This window comes from Nelumbo nucifera, chromosome 1 (assembly GCF_055504915.1).
Source record: "Nelumbo nucifera cultivar China Antique chromosome 1, China Antique-T2T, whole genome shotgun sequence".
Taxonomy (NCBI): domain Eukaryota; kingdom Viridiplantae; phylum Streptophyta; class Magnoliopsida; order Proteales; family Nelumbonaceae; genus Nelumbo; species Nelumbo nucifera.
This window is the reverse complement of record NC_142649.1, coordinates 178,170,442-178,192,630: the sequence shown is the minus strand read 5'-3', so window position 1 is coordinate 178,192,630 and position 22,189 is coordinate 178,170,442. Positions and strand designations below refer to the sequence as shown.

Sequence of the window (22,189 nt, the reverse complement as noted above, 5' to 3'; positions counted from 1 at the left end):
GATCAAAGTGAGAGCGAGTGATTGAGTGCCGGATACCAAATGCTGAGAGTCGAATGAATTTCAATATGATGAGGATCTTTATTCATGGGGGGAGATCCCGATATCATAAAATGTAGGAGATAAAGATGCTTATATCTTATCGGGAAAGAAAATATTGTATTTGTTGTCAATCATTAAGTGTGCCACTGGGATTTCGTCACGTATCTCATGAGAATTTCCCAATGATCGACTTTCCTTTCCCTCAAGATCCCTTGTCACTTACGTATGCTGTTACCTCTTGTGTGATTTAACTAAGCTCACGTGGCACTAATGATGCACCACTTGGCGGGTGGCGCTTTGTTGACTCCACGTGGCGTCTTGCTATGTCTTTTGTTATTGTTTTAGGTTTCACGTGCCTCCGGGCACACGCAGGCCTCGCCATGGACTTCTTTTAATCTAAGTCACGAGTGAGCTTGTAAGTCATTGGTTTATCGCATGCTTTAATAGGCATAAGTACATCGCACGTTCGAGTAGGCTTGGGGCCTTTGAATGGATTTGGTTATCCTTTCCTTTGGTTGAGGCACTGAGTAAGCCCGATGGACCGCGGGATTATCGTGGTTTTGCTATAAATGTTGTAAGTTTATCGTAAGGTTTATGTGCATTGCGGGTTTGTTCGCACGAGTGAGCTTTGTAGTATTAGTTTTGATGTTTGATATTCTATTAAGGTCTACGAGAGCACTATATACATACAATGAGAAATAGCAAAGAAGAAAGAGGAAAGAGGGAAGGGAGAGAAGATACACAGCCGCTCTATTCGTTTGTTTGTGGCATTCCAATGCAGAAGATGATGAACAGTGTCCATTTCAATTAAATTAAAGGTATTTTTTAGTAATTGTAGTGACAAAGTGTTAGAATCTGAAAGTTTAAGGGGAATAAGTGTAACTATCCCAAAGAATACGGTGGTAATCTGTTATTCACCTTAAATTAAATTATAAATACTAGTTTAGGCTTCTTTATTCCCCACTGTTCCTCCGTCTGGGAACGGAAAGGAGTAATAGCGATAGACAGAGGTTCTAAACAGAGTCTTCCCGACGTTTTCTCTCTTTATTTTTCCACGCCTGCAACCACTCCGTCTCAGAAACTCTATCGCGATTAATATCAGGTAAGGAACTTCTTCTTCATTTTCCCTCCATTCTTCTCTGCAACTCACAATCCAAATGCGTCGTGTGTTTGTTTCTCATGTTGCTTCTTTCGTTTCCCTTTTTTCAAGATAAACCCAGAGAGAAAGCTAGGTCCTTTAAACTTCGAGTTCATTCTCTGTTCATTAAAACCCTAAGTAAGACCTTTCTGTTCCCCTTCATTCTCTCGTGCAATCTCCGGGTTGTTTGCCTCTCTGCAGCTTGTAAACGAAATGCTTCTCCCATTCCCTACCTTTCAAGCAGAGGAAGAGCATAAACCTTTTAAGGTTATTGATAATGTTTGGATTACACGGTTTCCTTATATTTCTCTATCTTTCTGTTAACCTTGTCAGTTCAGTTTCTCTTGAAACAGTTTCGTATCTTCGCCTTTCTTTGGAGGCCTATTGATGCAAGTGTTTCTCTGGTTTTGACGGGTTTGTGATGAAATTTTGTAGTATTCATTTATTTATCTATCGATCCTAGTTGAGTTTCATTACTGGAAGCGGGATACATTTCACGTTTGTCTAAATTTCGTTTACTCCAACGAGAGTTGGTTTTACATGCCGTGTTTCCTTTCACCACAGGCAAACGAATATATTTTTATTCTAAATATGATACACTTTTTTTTTTTTCTTCCTTGTTTCCTTTCCTGAATTTACCATTTGGGGGGGGGGGGGTGTAAGCGTTTATTTAGCTTGTAAATTCTTTCGTGAGGATTCTTCTTTAAGTTGTGTTTGTACTTTTTTTAATGTACGAATTTTATAAATATGGACTTATGCACAGAAAAATATGTACAAGTATAGCATCCCATGGGTTTTTCGGAGCCCCGTTTCAATTTACAATTGAGCCCAATACAATTGATCCCTATTAACCCTTTGCTTGGCTAGTGAATGAGCTGGTCCATTTGCAGATCTTTGTATTGGGAGCTGGAATGATCAATCTTCAGCCTACCAAACACCACCTTATAGTCTCCTTCAATGATCAATCTATCCAGATTAATTTCTTTCGCCTTTTGTACTCCCTGAAGAAAAGCATAGAGTTCAGGCCCTGGTGGAGTTCCCAAAGGCAATAGGACCTAAAAACAAAGCTCTGATATGACCATCCTTGTCTCTGAAAAACCCTTCTACTTCTGATGGACCTGGATTACCATTGCTACTTCCATCAGAGTTCAGATTAATGAAACAACCCTCGGGTGGTTCCCATTTCTTTTGAAGAAGTTGCAGCAACTTATGAGCTATACTTACGTTTGTTTTCCTTTTCACCATTCCATTCTTTTGTTTATTGTTATGATCTTTTTTTTTTTTGCAATTTTCTCTAGTGCTGGTCAACGTGACAATTAGGAACAACATGTAGTTATCTAAAATAGTATATTAAAGCAATAATGGTATGTTTGTCTTTAATTGAACTTTGGCACTCTTTTTGTTATTTTCTGAAAGAAAAAGAAATCATCAAAGAAAGCTTGAGATTTTGATATTTAATTATTAATTTCTCCTAATCATTGGGTGGGCATTAAATTTTAAATAAGAGCAATTGATAAAACTGTCTATTCCTCTCACTATCTAGTTTTTCTTCCCAGGTGATTAGAGACTGGAGACGGAGAAGAAAAGAATAATCTATGGAGGGAGACGCAGGAAAAGATTTGGAATGCCAGAAGATTATGGATGGGAAGGTGACTAGAAACAATGGCCCAGCAAAAACTATTCCTTCTTGTTGTATGAAGGCAATGACTTCGGCTCCTGAGCTTGAAGCAAAATGCCATGCAACAGTAGTTTCAGGGTGGTTCTCTGAATCTCCATCACGTGAGGCTTCTTTTTGTCGCTTATGGCTTTCCCTTTTGGCAACCATATTTTTTAAGCATGATAATTTGTGGAGGCATGGTTGTTTTCTCGATTTTTGTCACCCTTTTGCTTGATTGTTACAGGGGAGGCTGGAAATTTGCTTTATTTCAACAACCCCATGTGGCCTGGTAGGAATTTTTTCCATGATGATGTTCTTAACTAGTGTCACACAGTTATATTTTCATATGCATTGTTTTGGTTATTTGCTCAAAATAATAGTTTTTCTGTATTATATTTTAGATTTGCAATATAGTTGCTAGTTAAATCTTCCATCAGTGCATGATTTTATTCCTATGATGTCTGTATGCCTGTAAGACCTCTGTTGAAGTTAATGTTACTTTGTTGCAAAGAATTCCAGTTTTCATGTTGTGGTGTCCTCCATGTGTTGTGACTTGTGAGATTTGTCTGTAACCAGAAGCAACCTTTCCTGAACATGTAAAATGCTTGATACTAATATGTTTCTTTGTAATTTTTTCTCTTTCCTGGGGAAGGAAGGAGATGAGTGACATGTTCTTCATGTGATTATGGTCACTTATTTCCTGAATATTGTTTGCTGACCTGAATTTGATGAAACAGTAATTTGTTTGCTATTTCCCCTTATTCCTGTCTTATCATTTGTAGGGGAAGCACATTCTCTAAAAGTAGAAAAAGTTTTGTACACTGGGAAGTCAGAATTCCAAGAGATTTTGGTTTTTGAGGTTTGCTCTTCTCAGTCTTGAGTAGCTGAACGTGCATGTTTTGTTTTGGCTCTTGTGAGAATTCCTTTTGTGGTCTGTTTTCTTGTTATCTCTGCTAATTCTGATTCTCTCTACTGCAGTCGTCAACATATGGGAAAGTGCTTGTGCTTGATGGGATTGTTCAGTTGACTGAGAAAGATGAGTGTGCTTACCAAGAGATGATTGCCCACCTTCCCCTTTGTTCGATTCCATCCCCCAAAACTGTAATTTTACTGATTTTAGCACCATAGGCTTTATTGTTCTTTAGTGATGTTTATGGGAGTATGAATTTTAGGCTGTTTCCTTCTGTTAAATATTTGTTTAGAGAATTAATTATTTTTTATTAGTAACAAACCTAGAGAATTAATTATTGATATTTTTTAGATCTGTAGCATTTAATGAAGCATCATTGAAAGATTTGTCCAGATAATTAATTATTTATTGTTTTTTAGATTTCTTGCATCTAGCAACATGTCATTGAATAATTCTGATCAATTATTATTTAGTATTGCTTATTCTGTTGTAAAACTGGTGGTGAATAAGTAGACAAATGGTGCAAGGTGCCAGCCGGCTGGTTGGTAAGGTCTCCTGCTGGTTGTAGCGGAGACTTTGGATTGAATCCCGCCTGCACATGGGTTGGGGGGTTTATGGGTTTGGGGGATGGGCTATCCCCGTTGTATAGCCCCTTGAATAATCTTCTGTAGAAATCAAACCTCAAGTTTCTAAGAATATATAAGGTAAACCAAGAGATGTTGTGTACAGTTAAGATGGGTTTTAAGGCTGTATTTGCAAATCAATATGGAGTGAAGGGCGTTTTGGTAATGGCTAAAGTAGCTTAATTGATGACTTATTGCTTTGTTTTGTATTTGCAAATCAATCTGAATTTTGGTGTTTTCAAGCTATTTCAAATTTATTTTATAGCTTGTTTGTTTCTTATGAATAAGGTTAATCTTTTTGAAGGGTCAATTTGGTCCATGGAGTCTTCTTATTAGAGAGCTTTTAGAATTTTGAGAAGTTAAAGATGAAATCACACAATTTTTTTGTCGGCCAATTTTTCAACGACCAAAATATGTCTTTGCATGATTTTGGTGTCATTGGATAGGTTATTGAGTTTATCCAATTAGAACACTATCATATACATCCAACATGCTTTGAGAGAGTTGTAGCCATCTTATTGTCACTGATAGAGTGTCATTCTATTGCTTTATTTAATTGTAGTAAGTTTAGTGCAGTATTATTAGAGTTATTTGAAGAGTTAGAGACTTGGAGTCCTTATTTAAGCACTCCTATGTGTTACCCAATGTTTTAAAAGGCATGGGAGGCATACGCCTGGAGGCGCTCCCAAAACGCCCTGAGGCGTATGCCAGAGAGGCATGAACACCGATGAGGTATATGCCTCGTATGCTTTTTTCATGAGGCGTGCTAGAGGCGTACGCCTCATGCGCCTCATGCACATCTTATATAAAAAGACAAAGAAAAAAGAAAAAAAGGAAAGGAAAGGAAAAGAAAAGAAAGGGAATGGAAAGAATAAGAAAGAGAAGAAAAAAATGAGAAAAGAAAAGGAAAGGGAAGGGAAGAAAAGATAAGGAGAAAGAAAGTGGTTTGTCCCCCTTTCAACTAATGTTATGCATCTTTATTCTTCTTAATATAAAATATTTTTATTAAAAATAAAGAAAAAATAGATCCCCCCTTCCTCCTAACCTCCCTGCTCTTAAGGAGGCTTACGCCTCCTTGTGTTCGGGAGGCTTATGCCTCTTGCGTTCAACTACGCCTCACACCTCTAGGTAGTGGAATGCCTCACGTCACGCCTCCGTGTTTTAAAACATTGGTGTTGCCTATTGTTTTCTCTTAGCTTTAAAGTAATTAGAAGTTGTTTTGGGTCAATTTTTGGTCTAAATTGGATTATATGAAGATATTTCCAAGCCTTTGTTTTGAATCTATAAATAGGGTTATCGTAGTTGGAATTAAGAGTTGATTTAGTGGAATGAAAAGTTTGTTTTGAACTTACCTGTGCATAAGAGGGTGGTGTTATTTTTATCTCTTTCTCTATAATGATGCAATTTCTTGCCTCTTCACTATTCAGATCTGAATGTCTCATAATTTGATCCTTAGGTCCCCTTTTTTGACCCACTATGTTTGTCTTAGTAGAATTTTTCTCCTACATGTCCTGCATCACTTATATCAGGTGCACCTAGCAAATTTGGCTAGGAAAAACTTGAGACAGTTGCAAAGATAAAGAGAACAAGATGAATGAGTCTCAGCTTTGCAGTTTAAAGACTGTAGAAACGTAATAACGGAAACAAGTAGATAAAGGAAGAGAGTGAGATAATAATAATAATAATAATAATAATAATAATAATAATAATAATAATAATAATAATAATAATAATAATAATAATAATAAAAATAAAGTAAAAGCCAAGGAGAAGGTTCAGCAATGAAGATGGGAAAAAACAATTGGAATAAACAATTTGAAAATTGTAACAAGGACAATGGGACCATTATTCATGACAATGGAATGAACCAACCTATAAACCAAAAAAGGATAACTATGATTCTTCTTTATTATGCTAAGAAAAAAAATAAAAATACAAAATAGAAATTATCAATACTGTAAAATGTTTAAAAAATTGTCAAACTCTTTTTATACACTCTTACTTACAAGCCATTTAGTTTCAATAAAGTTGTATATGATGAAAAATATTCAATTGAAAAATTTATAATTTGTTTTTTGCTTAATTTATTTTATATTGAAAACTAACTAATTAAGTAAAAAGTTATTTTTTGCCCCCAACCCCAAAAACTAATCATAGCGCACCATATATGAATCTGGCAACATATGACCATATTAGCAAAATATGATACATTGACACAACAATGTACATGGTTTGCACCTTGTGGTTTACACCTTGCCTCCACCTTTAACCTTTTTAAACCTTGTTTAATATTTAAAATAGATATTCCTGCAACATAGAAAAAAATAACAATACTTGCTAGTAAAAACATAGGATCAATAACTTCAGATTTGAAGTAAATCTTGAGGATTCACTCATTATTGAGCATATATTGAGTCCAGTCAAAGATTTCAATACTTCATTTAGAGCATTAAGCCATACTATGTGGGGTTCACTTCAGTTCATAACCAACTAATTTTACTCTCTGGAATGGTCCGAAGAGCTAATAAAACAAATAAAAGTTAATCTGGTATTAAATTTTTTTTCCTAACAATTATTTTACAAGGCAGTGATCCTTTTTTTTTGAGCAATTATAGGTTGTAAGAATACAATATAATTGATCTGTAGCCAATAAAAAATCATAGATATGAGTATTCTCACAAGAAGATAGTTGCGTGTACTAGAAAGGCAATGATGAAAGGGTCTAGCAAATGCAAAAAATTCAAACTTGTAATTTGAACATCCAATAATTGTTCTCTTTTTATTGTAGCACAGTTTCCAATAACATTCGAATTAAAATCTTAGATGGCATCATTATTTTGGGGAATATGTCAACAACTAAATCTTGTATGTCATGAATTCAAATGGAATATAAAAGTGTTTTCATTCGATCAATTCAAAGTATTTACCATGTTTAAGCCTGTATGCATTTACAAGTCTTTAACATGATAATTTTAACTTTGTAACCCATTGTGAGTTGCATCTCTCTCTTTCTCTCCTACAACTTATAGAGTTATAGCCTTCAATCCTTTTTTCCTCTGATTGGATGCTGCACTAGGGTTCTTAAAACTCAACTTTGCTGGAAGTAGTAATTAACCAAAAAAAAAAACTTTGATGGAAGTAGTATAATAGGGCAAAGGAGACATATGGAAAAGCTGATTATTGAAGGAGTAAAGGAGATTTAAAATTTTGGTGGTAGGATGGCTGCAAAAGAGAGGCTGCTTTGTGGTGTTACAGCAATGAAATAAGAAAGTTTAGGTTGTTGACTAGAGATATGGAGGTGAGAGTTAAACGGTTCCAAGTGTAACCAATAGCTTGACGAATGCTTTAGCGAAGCAAGGGGTGGACTTGTACATTTATGGACTCCATTTCTTTATATCAATAAAATTTAATTGTTATTGATAAGAATCTTCTTTTTTCCTTTTGATTTTTTATTTTCTTCCAAATAATTTAAGGATGAGTAACCAATTATCTTTTTCACATGAGATTGCTACTAGACTAAAAGTTGCAACCTTGAAAGTGGACTCATTTTTTTTTTTTGTTAGCCCTTCAACGTGCTTCATTAGAATCATGTGTTATCAAAATTCCTAGCATATTTTGTATAAATGCCAAACTTGGTCTTCTAGATACAAGTCATTGATTCACTACTCCAGACAGGTTCCCATCATTCCCTGGTTCAGATATATTTTGAAGACCTCCATCACAGACATTATCTGAGTTCCTGTCTATCATGAGCTTTTAGAAATTCTTTTAGCATATTTCTTTCTATTTTCTATTCTAACCACAACAACTCTTTGGTGCTACCTTTCAAGTTTCTCATGTTCCATCTACAACAAGAAATTTAGGTCACCAAATGCATACAAGTCTAAGCCTTGTATCAAATCTGCAACTCCTTCTCATTCCCCTTCATTTCTATATGCAATGCATGTAAGCTATAGCAGTCATATTGGTTGTGTATGTGTGTTTTTTTTCTTTTTTTTTTGATAAATAACAAATACTTTTATTAAGAGATATTAATATAGAAAAATACAAAGGGAGGGGTAAAAACACTTAACCCTCCCAAGAGAACATTTCGGATTACAATGTTGCCCAGGACAAATTTTCTCTTCCCATCCCTTGTTTAGCCAATGAATCTGCAAAGGAATTGGCACACCTCTTAGTCCACTGAAATTTGACTTCCATATTTTGTATGAGATATCTAATTTTCTTCTTTTCATTCAGAAACTTCCACAAACTCAAATCATCTTTCATTAACCAGTTGATAGTCAAATTAGAATCACCTTCCACTATCAGGTTTCTGATATTTAATTCTCAAGCTCTTTTTAACCCTTCCATAACAACCAATATTTCAGCTCTAAGAGAGTCCCCCTAGCCAATAGGACCCGAATACAATGCGATGATTCGACCTTCCTCATCCCTGAAAGCTCCCGACAGACCTGAATTTCCTTCGCTACTTCCATCAAAGTTTAATTTAGTGAACCCTGAAGCTGGTGGGGACCAAACTGGGTGAATTGCATTCTTCCTTGGAACTGACCAAGCCACTTCTTTCCACTTCCTGATGATATCTCCTTCTGAATAGTTTTCAAAAATGTTCAAAGTATTAGCCCACTGAATCATCCTTATGGAAATTAATTCAGTAATTACACCTTTATTTCTTTCTTTCCCATGAAAGGTTCGTTGGTTCCTTTCCTCCCAAATTGTCCAACATACAGCTGCTCTTACACATCTCCATAGAATTTTCCCTTTCTTTTTCACCCCCTAACAATAGTAGAATGGAATAGGCTTTGTACATTTGAGGGAGGGGTCCACCTGCATCCAAAAAGGTAGAAAAACCAACACCAGGTTTCTGAAACAAATGGACAAGAAACCAATAAGTGATAACAATTCTCACCATTCTTCTTACAAAGAAGGCACTAGTGTGGGGATAAACACCAGTTATGCCTTTTTCTTTGAAGTCGCAAGTGTTACATTTTTCAAGGAAAACTTCCCAACAAAATGCACTAACTCTGGGACGAATTGGTCTACCCCAGACTTCCAGAACTGGAAAAGGGATTCCAAAGATAGGTGGGCAATGGGCCAATACTTTGAAGAATGATGAACATGAGAAGACACCCGAAGGAGGAGTCCAAATCCTACTACCCCTCCTAAGTGGATCAATAGTCACCCCCTCAAGGATTTTTAGCAGGTCAGCAATGAGGTTCAATTCCGGGTCTCTAAGGGTCCTTCTAAAACCCAAATTCCAATCAATGGATGAACTAGAAGAAGTCAAGAAAGTGGAGACTGGCTCATTTTTGAAACATGATAGAGAATACAAAGACGGGAAGAGCTCCTTTAGCGGAATGTCTCCCACCCAAACATGATCCCAAAATTTCACAAGATTACCAGAGCACATATAATACCTGATTAGAGGAAGGAAAGAAGGAAGGATGGCATGAATTGATTTCCAAGGAGAAGCTCTCGTAGCCCTAACTGAAGCTCCAGAGTCCCAGCCATCCGCCGCTTGCCCATGAATACTTAAGACCACTTGAGCCCATAATTTATCCCTTTCGAAAGTCAATCTCCAAAGCCATTTCCCCAGCAGAACTTCATTTTTTTTTTCTGCAAATTACCTAAAGCAAGCCCACCATCATTTTTGGTTTTGGTAACTATATCCCACCTGGCTCTATGATCTTTTTTCTCCTCTCCTGGTTCCCGTAAGAAGTCTCTCATTAATTTCTCCAAAATCCCACAAATTCCTCCAGGCATTTTAAACACTGACAAAAGGTACACTGACAGATTTGCCAATGTAGATTTGATCAGAGTTATTCTACCTCCCATGAATAGGTAATTTTTCTTCCAAGATGCTAACGTCTTAGTGAATCTCTCAATCACCGGGTTCCAGAAACTCTTTTTACTTGGGTTATCCCCTAGTGGTAGCCCCAAATAGATCAACGGCCATTGTGCGATCTCACATCCCAAAGTGCGGGCCCTATCCTCCACCTCACTTTCACTCAAATTAATGCCAATCACACAGCTCTTGTCCAAATTAACTTTAAGATTAGTCACCTTTTCAAAAACATTGATCACTTGCTTTAGGTTACTCACCCTTCTCATCTCCTCCCCACCACAAAAAAGAATTGTGTCATCAACAAACTGTAAATGTGTTACTAGGACCTTATTCCTTCCTACCCTCCAACCTTTCACCAAATTTCTAGAGTCTGCTCTCTCAATGAGTTTTCCTAGGACTTTAGCAATTAGAGTAAATAGGAAAGGAGAAAGGGGGTCTCCTTGCCTGATACCCCTAGTAGCCTGGAAATGATCTATCACCCTCCCATTCACTAAGATGGAATAGTGGCAAGTCCTAATACATCCTTTCACCCACTTGCACCATTTCTGCCCAAATCCAAAAGACTCTAAGACTTCTAGTAAAAGTGACCAATCCACCATATAATATGCCTTTTCAAGATCCAATTTGCACACTAACCCCTTCTTCCCACTTCTTTTGAAGTCTTCCACACTTTCGTTTGCAATCAGGATTTGATCCACAATTTGTCTACTCTTCACAAAGGCACCCTGATTTGGGGAAATTATCAAGGGTAGGACTTCTCTAATCCTTCGAGAAAACACCTTAGTAATGATTTTATAAAGGCTATGTACCAAGCTAATGGGTCTGAACTCTATGGGTGATAGGCATCTCCCATTTTTGGGATCAGAGCCAAGAATGTGGAATTGAGGCCTAGATTAATCACCCCCTTTCAAAGAATTCAAAAAACACTTTTTGGATGTCATCCTTCAGAATCTCCCAGTAGTCTTGATAGAAAGCCATCGTAAAACCCTCAGGACCAGGTGCTTTAGATCTATTCATTGAAAATATGGCTACCCTTATTTCTTCCAATTCAAAGCTTCTCTCTAACCACACCCTTGACTCTTTCGGTAGTCTTGGCCACTCCAAATCCTCAATCTGTAATCTGCTCGACATAGGCCTTCTAAAGATTGATTTAAAATGGTCCACAAAGGCCCCTTCAATCTCTTCCTGCTGAGTCAATATTGAATCATTTATCACTAGCTTGGATATCGAGTTCTTCCTCCTGCCATTGGCTACAACATGAAAAAATTTCGTGTTTCTATTTCCCTCCTTTACCCACTTATGTCTGGACTTCTGTCTCCAGCTAATTTCTTCTTTGAAGAGAACATCCTCCAGGTTTTTCCTCAACTCTCACCTAAGCTCCTTGTCCCTTTCCCCAAACTCACCTTGTTCTTCTTTTGCATCTAGCTCCTCAATCTGATTCATCAAATGTTGTTTTCTTTCCTCAAGCCTCCCAAATTGGAGAATATTCCGTTCTTTGATTTTGATTTTCAACTCCTTCAGCTTCTACTAAAATTTCATACCCTCCCAATTAGCCCTTGGATCACTTGCTACCCACCATTCTTTCACTTCTCCTTAAAACCTGGATGGGATAACCACATGTTCTCAAATCTGAATGGGATAGGTCCTCTATTTCTAGAATCCACCTTATTAATCAAAACTAGCTAATGATCAGAGATGACCCTAGGTAGTGTCCTTGACATCAGATCTCCCCAATATTCTTCCCAATCAGTAGTAAACAAAATTCTGTCTAATTTTGAACAAATTGGATCAACTTGGAGATTTGATCAAGTAAACCGACTATGCGACAAATTCAGTTCTTTGAGCTCAAACACATTGACAAACTCATTGAATTTCCTCGTACTTGTAGTGTTTCTTTGCCGCATTTTGTTACACTCCTCAGTGAATCTAATTACATTAAAATCCCCTCCTAAGCACCAAGGACCTTCCCATAATCCTCTTATGTCTCCTAGCTCTTCCCACAACTCACTCCTCTGCCTGTATCCATTGGGGCCATATACATTAGTTAATACCCATTCAAAACCATTGCCCACCTGTTTGAATTTAACAGAAACTGAAATTTTCCAATCAATTCTTCAACTCCTTCAACAACTTCATTTTTCAACAAAGTCACTATTCCTCCAGAAGTTCCCCATGAGACTCATTGCTCAACTTATGCTGTTTGCTCTCCATACACTTCTGGCCCACCTACTATTAAATGTCATGAGCTTAGATTCCTGAATTAGGTGTATATCTGGATTTTCTTTTCACAGTAGCTCCTTTATTAGCACCCTCTTTCTTGCATTCCCCAATCCTCTCACATTCCAACTCACGATCTTCATCTTGCCTTCTTATTCTGTCCCTAACCTGATTTCTTCCTATTTTTCTCCTTTCCTACCCCTGCCCTTTCTCTCACTGATTTTCTTATCCCCTTCCACATCTTGCCTCAGCCTTTCAACTTCATTCATCTTTCTTTTTCTCACCTTCCCTTCTTTTCTATTCTTAAGGTATATTTTCAGCTCATTCAGATTTCTTATTTTACATCCCAATTTTCCCAAAAATTCAGCCAACGACTCTTCTTTTGCTTCTTCCAATTCAGACTCCTCTGATTCCTTCTCTTTTGTCCCTTCACTCTTTCCGTAATCCATCTCGTCTGCAGTATCTTTATACCCTCTATCCACACTTTCACTTTCCTTCTTTTTCTCCCCTCTCTGCTCTTTCTCTTGTATCTCAATTTCATCATGGGCAAACGGTAAGGAAGCAGCACCGAAACCTGGAGTACAAGCAGCAAGACCAGAGCTAGAGTTAGTATCAAAACCCAAAGGCAGACATACTTGGACCTGATTTGAAGTAGATTCGACACTGGTCTGGACTTCACAATTCACTCCCAGAATATAATTTTGTGAGGAATTTTCTGAACCTGATTCGGACTCACAACTACTTCCATCGCTCTGTCGTTTATCCCCCTCTGTTACGCCTTTGTTCGAAGTTTGGATATTGATTGATATTATCTTACCCATTCCTTGCTCATCGTTTATCCCTCTCTTCATCTTTCAGCATTCCACCATTATTAGGATATTTTTTATTAGAGTTTAAATCCTTATGTTCTCCAACGAACAGTTCAACAGCTGCGCTAAGCATGTCCTCCATGTCTTCTTTCTCCATCATATCTTTCCCAAAGCTGTCACTCTCTGTCTCAGATTCTGGTTTGTATTCATCGTCTGAGGATTCGCATTGAACCCAGCCAGTGTCCTCTTCATTCTCCTCTCTTCTGCCTCTGAAATACCTCGGATTTGGGCATTCTTCTCCCAACTTTCCTTGGTTCGCTGCATCAGATTTGGATACTGGGATCCATTGTAATTTTCTCTTCACGTCAGCATTGTTTCTTTGGCTGAAACAAGAATCCTTCTTTTGTTTTTTCTGTGAGGACGAAGATAGATCATTCATAGTCTCCAGTTGCACCCAAGTGGACCCGACTCACGTGACCTTTAAAGGTGTCACCTGAGTCGAGTAAAATATATGGACCACTCCCCCGCTTGGACCTCAATTGACCCACTAGGACGCCAGTTGGGTCAGACCGGGACCTATAAACAAGTTTTTCTCCTTTGGGTGGACCCAACCCTTGGTCTGACCGGGTCACCCCTTTGACTACCTTTGCGAAAGAATGGCCCTCAGATTTTCTGGATTCAAAAAAATTTGAAAACTTTTCTTCAAATGGCCGAATATTTGGCTCTGGCCGTTCAGCTTCCAAGGTGGGAATGTCTTCATTCCCAGAAAAGTTTTCCTTCCCAAATCCGCACACGTGTCCACTTTTCTTTCCTTGTTCATCGACAATTGTAACCCACTTTGCCACGTCACAATCGTCTTCAAGCTTCGACCTTCCATACCAGAGCGACGCTTCAAGTTCCGATGCTACCCAGATTTTGTACCAGTAGCCGTCCACATATAGATTGATGGATCTTGGAACCTTCTCAGGTTTCACACCAGCAACTTTCAAGTTCACTGCTCTCAAGTCCACCGTCTTGAAGGATAGGAGAGCACCACCCAAAGCTGTTGCTATTTTTTGGAGAGTGGTTTTTTGCCATAGATGAAAAGGCAAACCTAGAAGCTTCAGCTTGAAGCTCCCGTCCCCATTGTTACTTCATTAGCCGATGGGCACCAGTTTTTAATTGTTACAGGTCCCTCACTTGTTTCTACAGTTTTGAAGTCCAATATCTCCCTTCCCCCCATTTCCATTACAGCTTTTCTGTCATTGAAGGGGATTAGTATCACAGTATGAGGAGTACCAATTTTGGAAGTTACCTCCTCGAGTAAGCCTTTCCAGTCGTTTACTTCCTTCTTTGCCGACAAGATTAGTCTTCGCTCCCAACTTTCTTTCTCCCCCTCCAATGAGATCTTTGGTTCTGGTATTGTTAGAGATACTGCCATTGAATCAGTATTTTCTTCATTTTCTTCTAACCCCAGCCTCTCTAATTGCTTCCTTCTCTTTGTCATTTCTTCCTTTCCCAATATTGCTGTCAATTTTCCTGGTTCCTTTATCTCTTCCTTTCTCACAGACATTATCCAGTGAAGTTCGTTTGCTATCGTACTCCAGCCTTGCAGACTGTTGCCTACTGGTATGATGATCCTCTGTTTTTTTTTTCTCTGCTCAAAACTTTCCTCCAGAACAACGAACCAGCCATTGGAGTTTCTCTTTCTCTCAGCAAAATACTCCCTCCTTAACTGCCTAAGGGAACTCTTCCATGACCTACCCCAACTTACATGTACTGCTCCATCCAGGAAGCTCTGGAACCATGATACAGCTTCACCCACCAGCAGTATCGTTCCTCTTCTTCCTTCCCTTATCTTTATCGTAAGATTCTTTTGGTATACAATTTCTTCCATCAAGAATCCTTTTTCTCTCGGCTGCAATCACTTTTCTCCATTTTCCAGTTGTTGTGAATCCTTCGTTCTTCTCCATCCCAACTTTTGGCTTTTTGTTGGTCCCAGTTGTCCAGGGTCCTGGGAGGGGTTAGCAGTGGATCAAAAATGTTCTGCACATTTTTCCTTCTTCTAACACTTCATTGTTCTTTTCATCTCTAGTAATTGTTGTTGTTGTTGTTGTTATGATTTGCAAATACCTCTTCCCATTAAATGGGGAAAATCTTTCTTAATTCTTAACAAAGAGCATAAACAATATCTAAACGAGCCACACCCTTGAGTAACAAAATAGATTTCAATTAACTATAGGTAAATGTTGTATCACATATATTGATAAAAAAATGCGGTATCATATGAGAACCAATGACCAAATTACCAAGTGGACTTTATTGGATTTAGGTCCAGCTGAGGCATGCTGACTTGAGTTTTGACCTGAGCCGCGTTCAGAGTTTGAAACAGCTGCTGAGAAAAGATTCTCTAGTTCTGGCATCTGAACGACCCCTGGAGACCTAGCATCTATGTGTGTTTTTTTTCTTAAGAACCATCAAGTAGATTCTTTTGCCCATCCAAATGAATTTAATCCTTCAATGGAAGAAGGTGTAGGCTTACGTTTTGTGATTGAAACTGATTTTCTAGCCTACCATTGGCTGGAATGAAAGTGCAATATTGGTAATACCTTTGAAAACAATAGAGGTCTTGAAAGGAAAACGAGGAATTTGAACGTGGAAAAATGGCTTTTGAACCTCAATAGAGAAAGAGATGCAAAAGAATGAGTCTCTGGTGGCCTGTGCTTTTCCTTTTTGCTCATTTGGATGGATATTTTCACAAGTTTATAGGTCACAAAAGGATTTCAACAGAATTTTCTATTAAATTGTTTTTTTGGGCTATGAAGAGATTATCCAGGATTGAAAAATCATGGAGAATATTTCTATGGGTTGTGGTCCAATCCATACAGTTGATGGTGTAATAATAACTAATTATCTTTTTTTTTGTTTTGTTTTTTTTTCTTTTGTTGTGGTAGTGTGTTAAAAAACGGGGGTAGCCCTTCCCCAAACCCCTAGATTACCCCTAACCCAGGCGAAGGCAGGACTTGATCCCAGGTCTCCACTACAACCATTTAGAGACTTTACCAGAAGGCTAGCTGGCACCTTTTTTTGATGGATAAAAATAGATTTTATTAAGGAATAGAATAAGAGTTACATCAAGGCTAGCTGGCACCTTCAGGGTAACTTGTTATCTTTAATTAACAAATAGTTTCTTTTGGATGATAAAGGCCAATGTTTTTCTGATAATGTAAACTTTATAAACCTAACTTGTCAATTACTTCATTTTTTACTTACCTGGAAACAAGGAAGTTCTATCCTATTTTGCAAATATTTTGAGAAATGGATTGTTATCAAAGTGTTAGAAAAATCTGAAGTTGTTTGATATGTTAAGATGAATGAGTTCTGTACTAAGTCATACTGGAATTGTTCGATGCAGGTTTTGGTTGTAGGTGGTGGTGATGGCGGAGTTCTTAGAGAAATCTCTCGCCATAGCTCAGTGGAGCACATTGATATTTGTGAGATAGATAAGATGGTCATTGATGTATGTGAATGAACTTCATTACATGATTACCTTGTCATTTTTATTTGTTATTAATTTTATTATTATTATCTTGGTCTAACTGCTGTGCGTTATATGTTCTAGGTGTCCAAGAAGTTTTTTCCAGATTTATCTGTTGGATTTGAAGATCCTCGTGTCCAACTTCATATTGGCGATGGTATGCTAAGGCAACGATTAAAATATCGATACACTCTATACCCAAAGATGGGTATTGATGCATATTGGATATGACTGATACTCCGTTTTTTACTTTTTATTTTATAAGGATTATAAGGATGGGATTTTTCATCTCAAAGTTAACTTTTAAAAGATACATGTATTGGTTGTAATTATTTGCATTCTCCTACCAGTTCAAATTTAGCTGTTTGCCGTTACTACAAATTTTGGATTCCTACAACTGTTGAAAACCTGAATTGTTTTATCAGAATTTAGACTGCATGTTGAAACTAATTAATGTATACAACATGAGAAACGTGTTTGAGTCTGAGTGCCCACTTAGTGTAAAAAAGTGTAGGAGATTAGGCCTTTATCCACTCCACCATCCCACCGCCCAGACAACCAGAATCAGCTTTGGATAATGACCTATACTTTTTTTTTTTAATTTTTTTATGAATAAATAATGGCCTTTACTGTCGATCTCATGTCAATGGTTTAACAGCTGCAGAATTTCTACGAAATGCACCTGAAGGAAGGTATGATGCAATTATAGTAGACTCATCGGATCCTGTAGGTATGCTATTATTTATATTTCATGTCTCATTTTTTGGTTCCCTGGTTTGGATAGTGCTTATTATTTCCCCCCTTTGTGCTTCCATATGTTTGGGAGTTTTTTTAGATGAGGTTCTTTTATTAGTTTCAATTCCATATGGAATGCTTGATTTTTGTGCGAACTAAGTTAATTAATCTCGGAATCTGCACAACATATTTGAAATTCTAGTGGAAGAAGTACCTGTCAAAAATAAAAAAAAAAGAACTTTTAATGGAAGAGCTAGATATGGAGGATAAGCTTAGAACTTAAAATCTGTGTTGCTGTTGCATGGAAATAGATGCAAAAGTTGGAATTACATGTGTATGTGACTTGGGAAATAAGAAAACATGGACCCGAGGGCATGCTAAATAACAAGTTACTACAATTATATCTTGTGAATTCTGAAATCATATGCTATGGAAAAGGGTGTTTACTAAATTCAGTGTTGTAGGACATGGACAATGGTGTCAGATTCTGACACATCTGGTAGTCTGATTTGGTGAACTGGAATAGGTAGAGGATCATCCATAACTGGCTGACCGTCCGGTTTAACCGGAAAATTGGTGAACTGGTCCCAGTTTCCTAAAATCGCTTGGGTCTCGAATGTGTGTAATTTTCAAAATGAAAATGGCAAGATTCAAATCCATGACCTTGTTTTTCCATGCATATTGTCTTATTGCCATTAATCCGCTTCATTATTTGTGTTCATTTGTGAATCTATAATGTACATATTCCATTAATGAACATGCAAGGTTCAAAGTAATGGCACGATATGCCCCATATTGGGTGTATCGTATTGTATTGGCAGGGTGCCGATACACCTTTTTTAAAGCTAATCCCCAAACCACTTGTTTTATATGCTAACCCATATGCTTAAACCTACCCCTCAGCCCTATTTTTGAAAATAATTAAAAAAGGCATGTGGTGCAAAGTATTGATACACCCCTTCCGCCATATCGGGGTGTATTGATACTTTGAACCTTGTGAACTTGTATTTCAAAGAAATCCATAAAAAAAACTTGTATTTCAAAGAAAATGTGAGTTGGGAGGTTTGAAGTATAACATACTTGCATAATATATTATTTATAGTATGTTCCCATGGTGTATATATGTATATGCCATGTCATCACGGTTTGACCTCCAGTTTGGCTGCTGTTGAATCTCTGACCCATGAACCTCTCCCCTTTCTGGCTCTATGTCCGGTCTGGTGCTCTGGACATTGGTTGGAATTTAATAAGTGGCTGAAATGGACACTAATAATCAGAGAAATCTGCTTCCATGCTGATTAGCCAAAATAAGCCCATGCTTTCTGAGAAATCTGCCCTTGAAACTTACAGTATGTTTTTTTTCTTTTTTTTTTTTTTTTTTTCACTCAGGTCCTGCCCAAGAACTTGTAGAAAAGCCATTCTTTGATACAGTAGCAAGAGCATTGAGGCCTGGTGGTGTTCTTTGTAACATGGCAGAGAGTATGTGGCTTCATACTCATCTTATTCAAGATATGATCTCTATATGTCGTGAAACATTTAAGGGATCTGTCCATTATGCTTGGGCAAGTGTTCCTACATACCCAAGGTAATGTTCTATCTATTGCCAAAGCATTTTTTTATGAACAATAAAGTTTTCCACCATAGGTTATTTCTTGTGAAGGGCTGTACTTTATTGGTATAGCCATAATTCCCTAGTAAAATTGAATTTACATGTTCCTGTTTCATTAGAGGACTTCTCTAGTGTTACCGAATTTGTGCCAAATAAACAAATTTTGTCATCTAAAAGTAAAATTACAAGAAACATGGTGGGTTGTTACTTTCCCTTCATAAAGCAAATTATTTCCTAAATAGAATTCCTATATATGGGGTAAAATGAAGTCAAAACTTGTTTCTAATCTTAGGGAGGAGAATATCAAATCCATATTATACCTGTTTTGGTACAAACAGTACAAGAACTTCAGTTGGTACTTTTTTGCGTTGAAGTATACCATTGAAAATAGAATAGTTAAATCTTTTCCCACAACGAGTGCCATTTACTAGAAGGGCTTACTCTAACTTTTGCAAGTTGGACATTTTGGTCAGGGCTAATGCATTAACATTATATTACCAATATAAGGATATTGCTTTAGATATAAGATCATTCTGAGGGGGTTTCTTTTTTTTTCCCCCATGCTGCAGCGGTGTGATTGGCTTTCTGTTATGTTCAAAGGATGGGCCACCTGTTGACTTTTTAAATCCTGTTAATCCTATTGAGAAGCAGGAAGGTGCTGCCAAATTCCGGAGGGAACTCAGGTTCTATAACTCAGAAGTAAGAATCATTTTTATTATACTAGAGCCGATATTATACATTTTTTATTTCCATGCCAAGTTCAATAACTTTCTAGTTTTTGGAATTTGTTGATGACTATTTACCTCCAGGTAATTCTTGGTTTAGAGTCATGTCTACAATTGCTATCTTTGTGCATTGACGGATATACTAAATGTAGAGAATTATTTCATAGAAAAGTTGACGTTGACTCTTTGTTTTGAATATTTACGTTAATTGTCATAGTATTGCCTTGGGGGCTTTGTCATTCATTCCTTTTGTTGACCACACTTACCTACTAGGCCACTTCCAGAGACCCATTGGATGGTTCAAATAGCAGTTTTATTGTTGTGTGGAGATCATGAAATTTAAATATAATCCTCCTGCATAGGGTTGTGTTTTAGAATTTTCCTTTTCAAATTGAATGGAATTCTTGAAGTTTTTCAAGTTCTATTACTTATTATTCTTTTTGTAATAAAATTTTCATCATTATCTATCATTAGGATTAGGGATGCAAGTCGGGTTGCCCAAATTAAAGTTCAACTACATCAGGCCCAAGTCAGGGTTTGGGCCCATTCAAAATTTTAACAAAATTTCAACCCAACCCAAGTGGCAGAAAGAATTTGGACTTTGCAGCTCCACACTCTTCTCCTCGTGAACTTCTTGGAGATGTTAGAATTGATGACCACGATGGTGCACTAGAAGTAGCTTTTGCCCCCTGGTAATTTTTGCAAACAAAAAGTGAGAAGTGTAAAGAAAAAAATGGAAACCAATGGCCAAGAGCCATTAGACTATGGAGTATGTTAGCTAAGGAAATGAGGTGTAAAAACACAATCGTCTTGGTAAACCAGAATACTAGATGTGCCATCAGTTACGGATGCTTTCCAAAAATATCAGATGCATTCTGTATGAAATGTGAAGCCACACATACGGATGTTTTAAAAGGTGTGTAGGTTCACAGGTCTCATTTTGTAAGGATATATGTGCCTATTTCTGCATTTTAGTTCAGAATTCATTCAAAAAGGCATATAAATACGTTCTTAAGTAGCAGAAGATATTCTCAGTCAATTGGAAGATTGTCCAGTTTGCAGGTAATGTGCCGCTGCAGTTAAATTACTAGCCAATTTTAATTGGGAATTGGATGCTCCAAATCTGCTATCAAATTTGTCTTGTTAATGGATAATGGTTTAATAGCAACTCTTTGAATGACAGATCCATTCAGCTGCCTTTGCATTACCATCATTTGTGAAGAGGGAGGTGTATGCTCTTTGTGATTCTCCAACCTCAGCACAGGGTAGCTGTGTTTTGTAGCTAATTTGTTGGTCTGCATTTTCCATTTCTTTTGAAGAGAAAAGAAGTGTTCCTATGTGAAGAAATAGCATCAAAATAGTAATTTGAATTAGACTTGCTCCTTTATGTAGATGGCTTTGTACTCTGCCTTGATGGCTTAAATATAACTTGTGTTTTTTCTTGTGTACTTCTATGGACTATGGAATGTAGAGTGAAGTAACCACGGAAATTGCTAAGATCTTGAACATAAAGCTAGGTATGGAGTGTTTTATTTGGTCAGATGTTTCCCAAGTCATCCGTAGTAGTCGAGTTCAAAATCATTCAGATTATTAAATGTTAGATATTGACCCAACAAGATCGTTCACATTGAACAATTGCTAGAATGTTGGATTGGATGGCTAAAAGATCCACCAGAGGTCGAATGGTGCCAACTATTTGACCAGGTGGTAGTGGTCGTCGAATCTACTAATTTGGATGGCCATTTCTGGGTAGTGGTCGTCTCCTGCGCAATTTTGGAGGCTCAACCAAATGGTCGATTGGTCCACTGACTGGATGTGAGTCTGACTTGGTCTCTTGGGCTACTCTCTTTCTGTTTCCATGCTAATTCTTTTAAGGGAGAATGACTGATCGATCCAGGTCAGAATTTTTTAGCCCCACCATACAAGGGGATGAGTCCTGACCGTGAATTGATGTCAAATTTATGGGCAGGATGCGGTTTATAGTGGGGCTATTAGTAGACTATAGGGTGTTATAATTCAGGTAACAACAGACTTAAACCTCCTCTGTTTCCTTATTATTTCTTTTGAGGTTTCTCAAACCTTCTCTTTCCAAATACGACTAATTCCTCTTTTGTCAGAGTTATGTTTAACGGAATCGTCGAACAGATATTGTTCATCCTTGCAATTTTCAATATAGTAGAGTTATTCAATGGCGGTGATTCTTACTCACTTTTTCTACCCACTTTCTACTGGCCGTGAATTGTCACCATACATCTCTTAATTCATTGCAATTCATAGCGACTAGAGAGGGTAGGAAAAGTGAGTAGGAAATCCCGTTTGCCTGGGAGACGGACGTGGGTTAGCAAGAAAAACCGAACTGAATAGA

At 37.5% G+C, this 22,189-nt stretch overlaps 1 protein-coding gene across 4 annotated transcripts; it reads left to right on the top strand.

Annotated features, from left to right (window-relative positions):
• Window positions 1–461: 461 nt before the first annotated feature.
• Window positions 462–21,272, top strand: SPDS3 (spermidine synthase 3). 4 transcript variants are annotated; one of them, XM_088895414.1, is made up of 12 exons: window positions 462–613; window positions 705–857; window positions 2,734–2,956; window positions 3,079–3,123; window positions 3,617–3,693; window positions 3,813–3,935; window positions 16,633–16,737; window positions 16,840–16,912; window positions 17,414–17,485; window positions 18,880–19,075; window positions 19,669–19,798; window positions 21,008–21,272. In XM_088895414.1, exons 3-12 carry the CDS (start codon window positions 2,773–2,775, stop codon window positions 21,104–21,106), a joined length of 1,104 nt encoding a protein of 367 aa, XP_088751540.1. In that variant the 5' UTR covers window positions 462–613; window positions 705–857; window positions 2,734–2,772; the 3' UTR covers window positions 21,107–21,272. The 4 variants fall into 4 exon arrangements, with proteins under 4 accessions (XP_088751540.1, XP_088751539.1, XP_088751542.1 ...); XM_088895413.1 differs by lacking the exons at window positions 462–613; window positions 705–857 and adding an exon at window positions 1,001–1,141; XM_088895416.1 differs by lacking the exons at window positions 462–613; window positions 705–857 and adding an exon at window positions 1,949–2,349.
• The last annotated feature ends 917 nt before the right edge of the window (window positions 21,273–22,189 follow it).

What these genes read in the sequence shown, in the direction of transcription:
- SPDS3 (XM_088895414.1), top strand. Translation starts at nt 2,773, where the DNA reads ATGGAGGGAGACGCAGGAAAAGATTTGGAATGCCAGAAGATTATGGAT. An exon ending in AGACTCATCGGATCCTGTAG is followed by an intron (nt 17,486 to 18,879) that starts GTATGCTATTAT and finishes TTTTTCACTCAG; the next exon opens with GTCCTGCCCAAGAACTTGTA. An exon ending in TCAGGTTCTATAACTCAGAA is followed by an intron (nt 19,799 to 21,007) that starts GTAAGAATCATT and finishes TTTGAATGACAG; the next exon opens with ATCCATTCAGCTGCCTTTGC.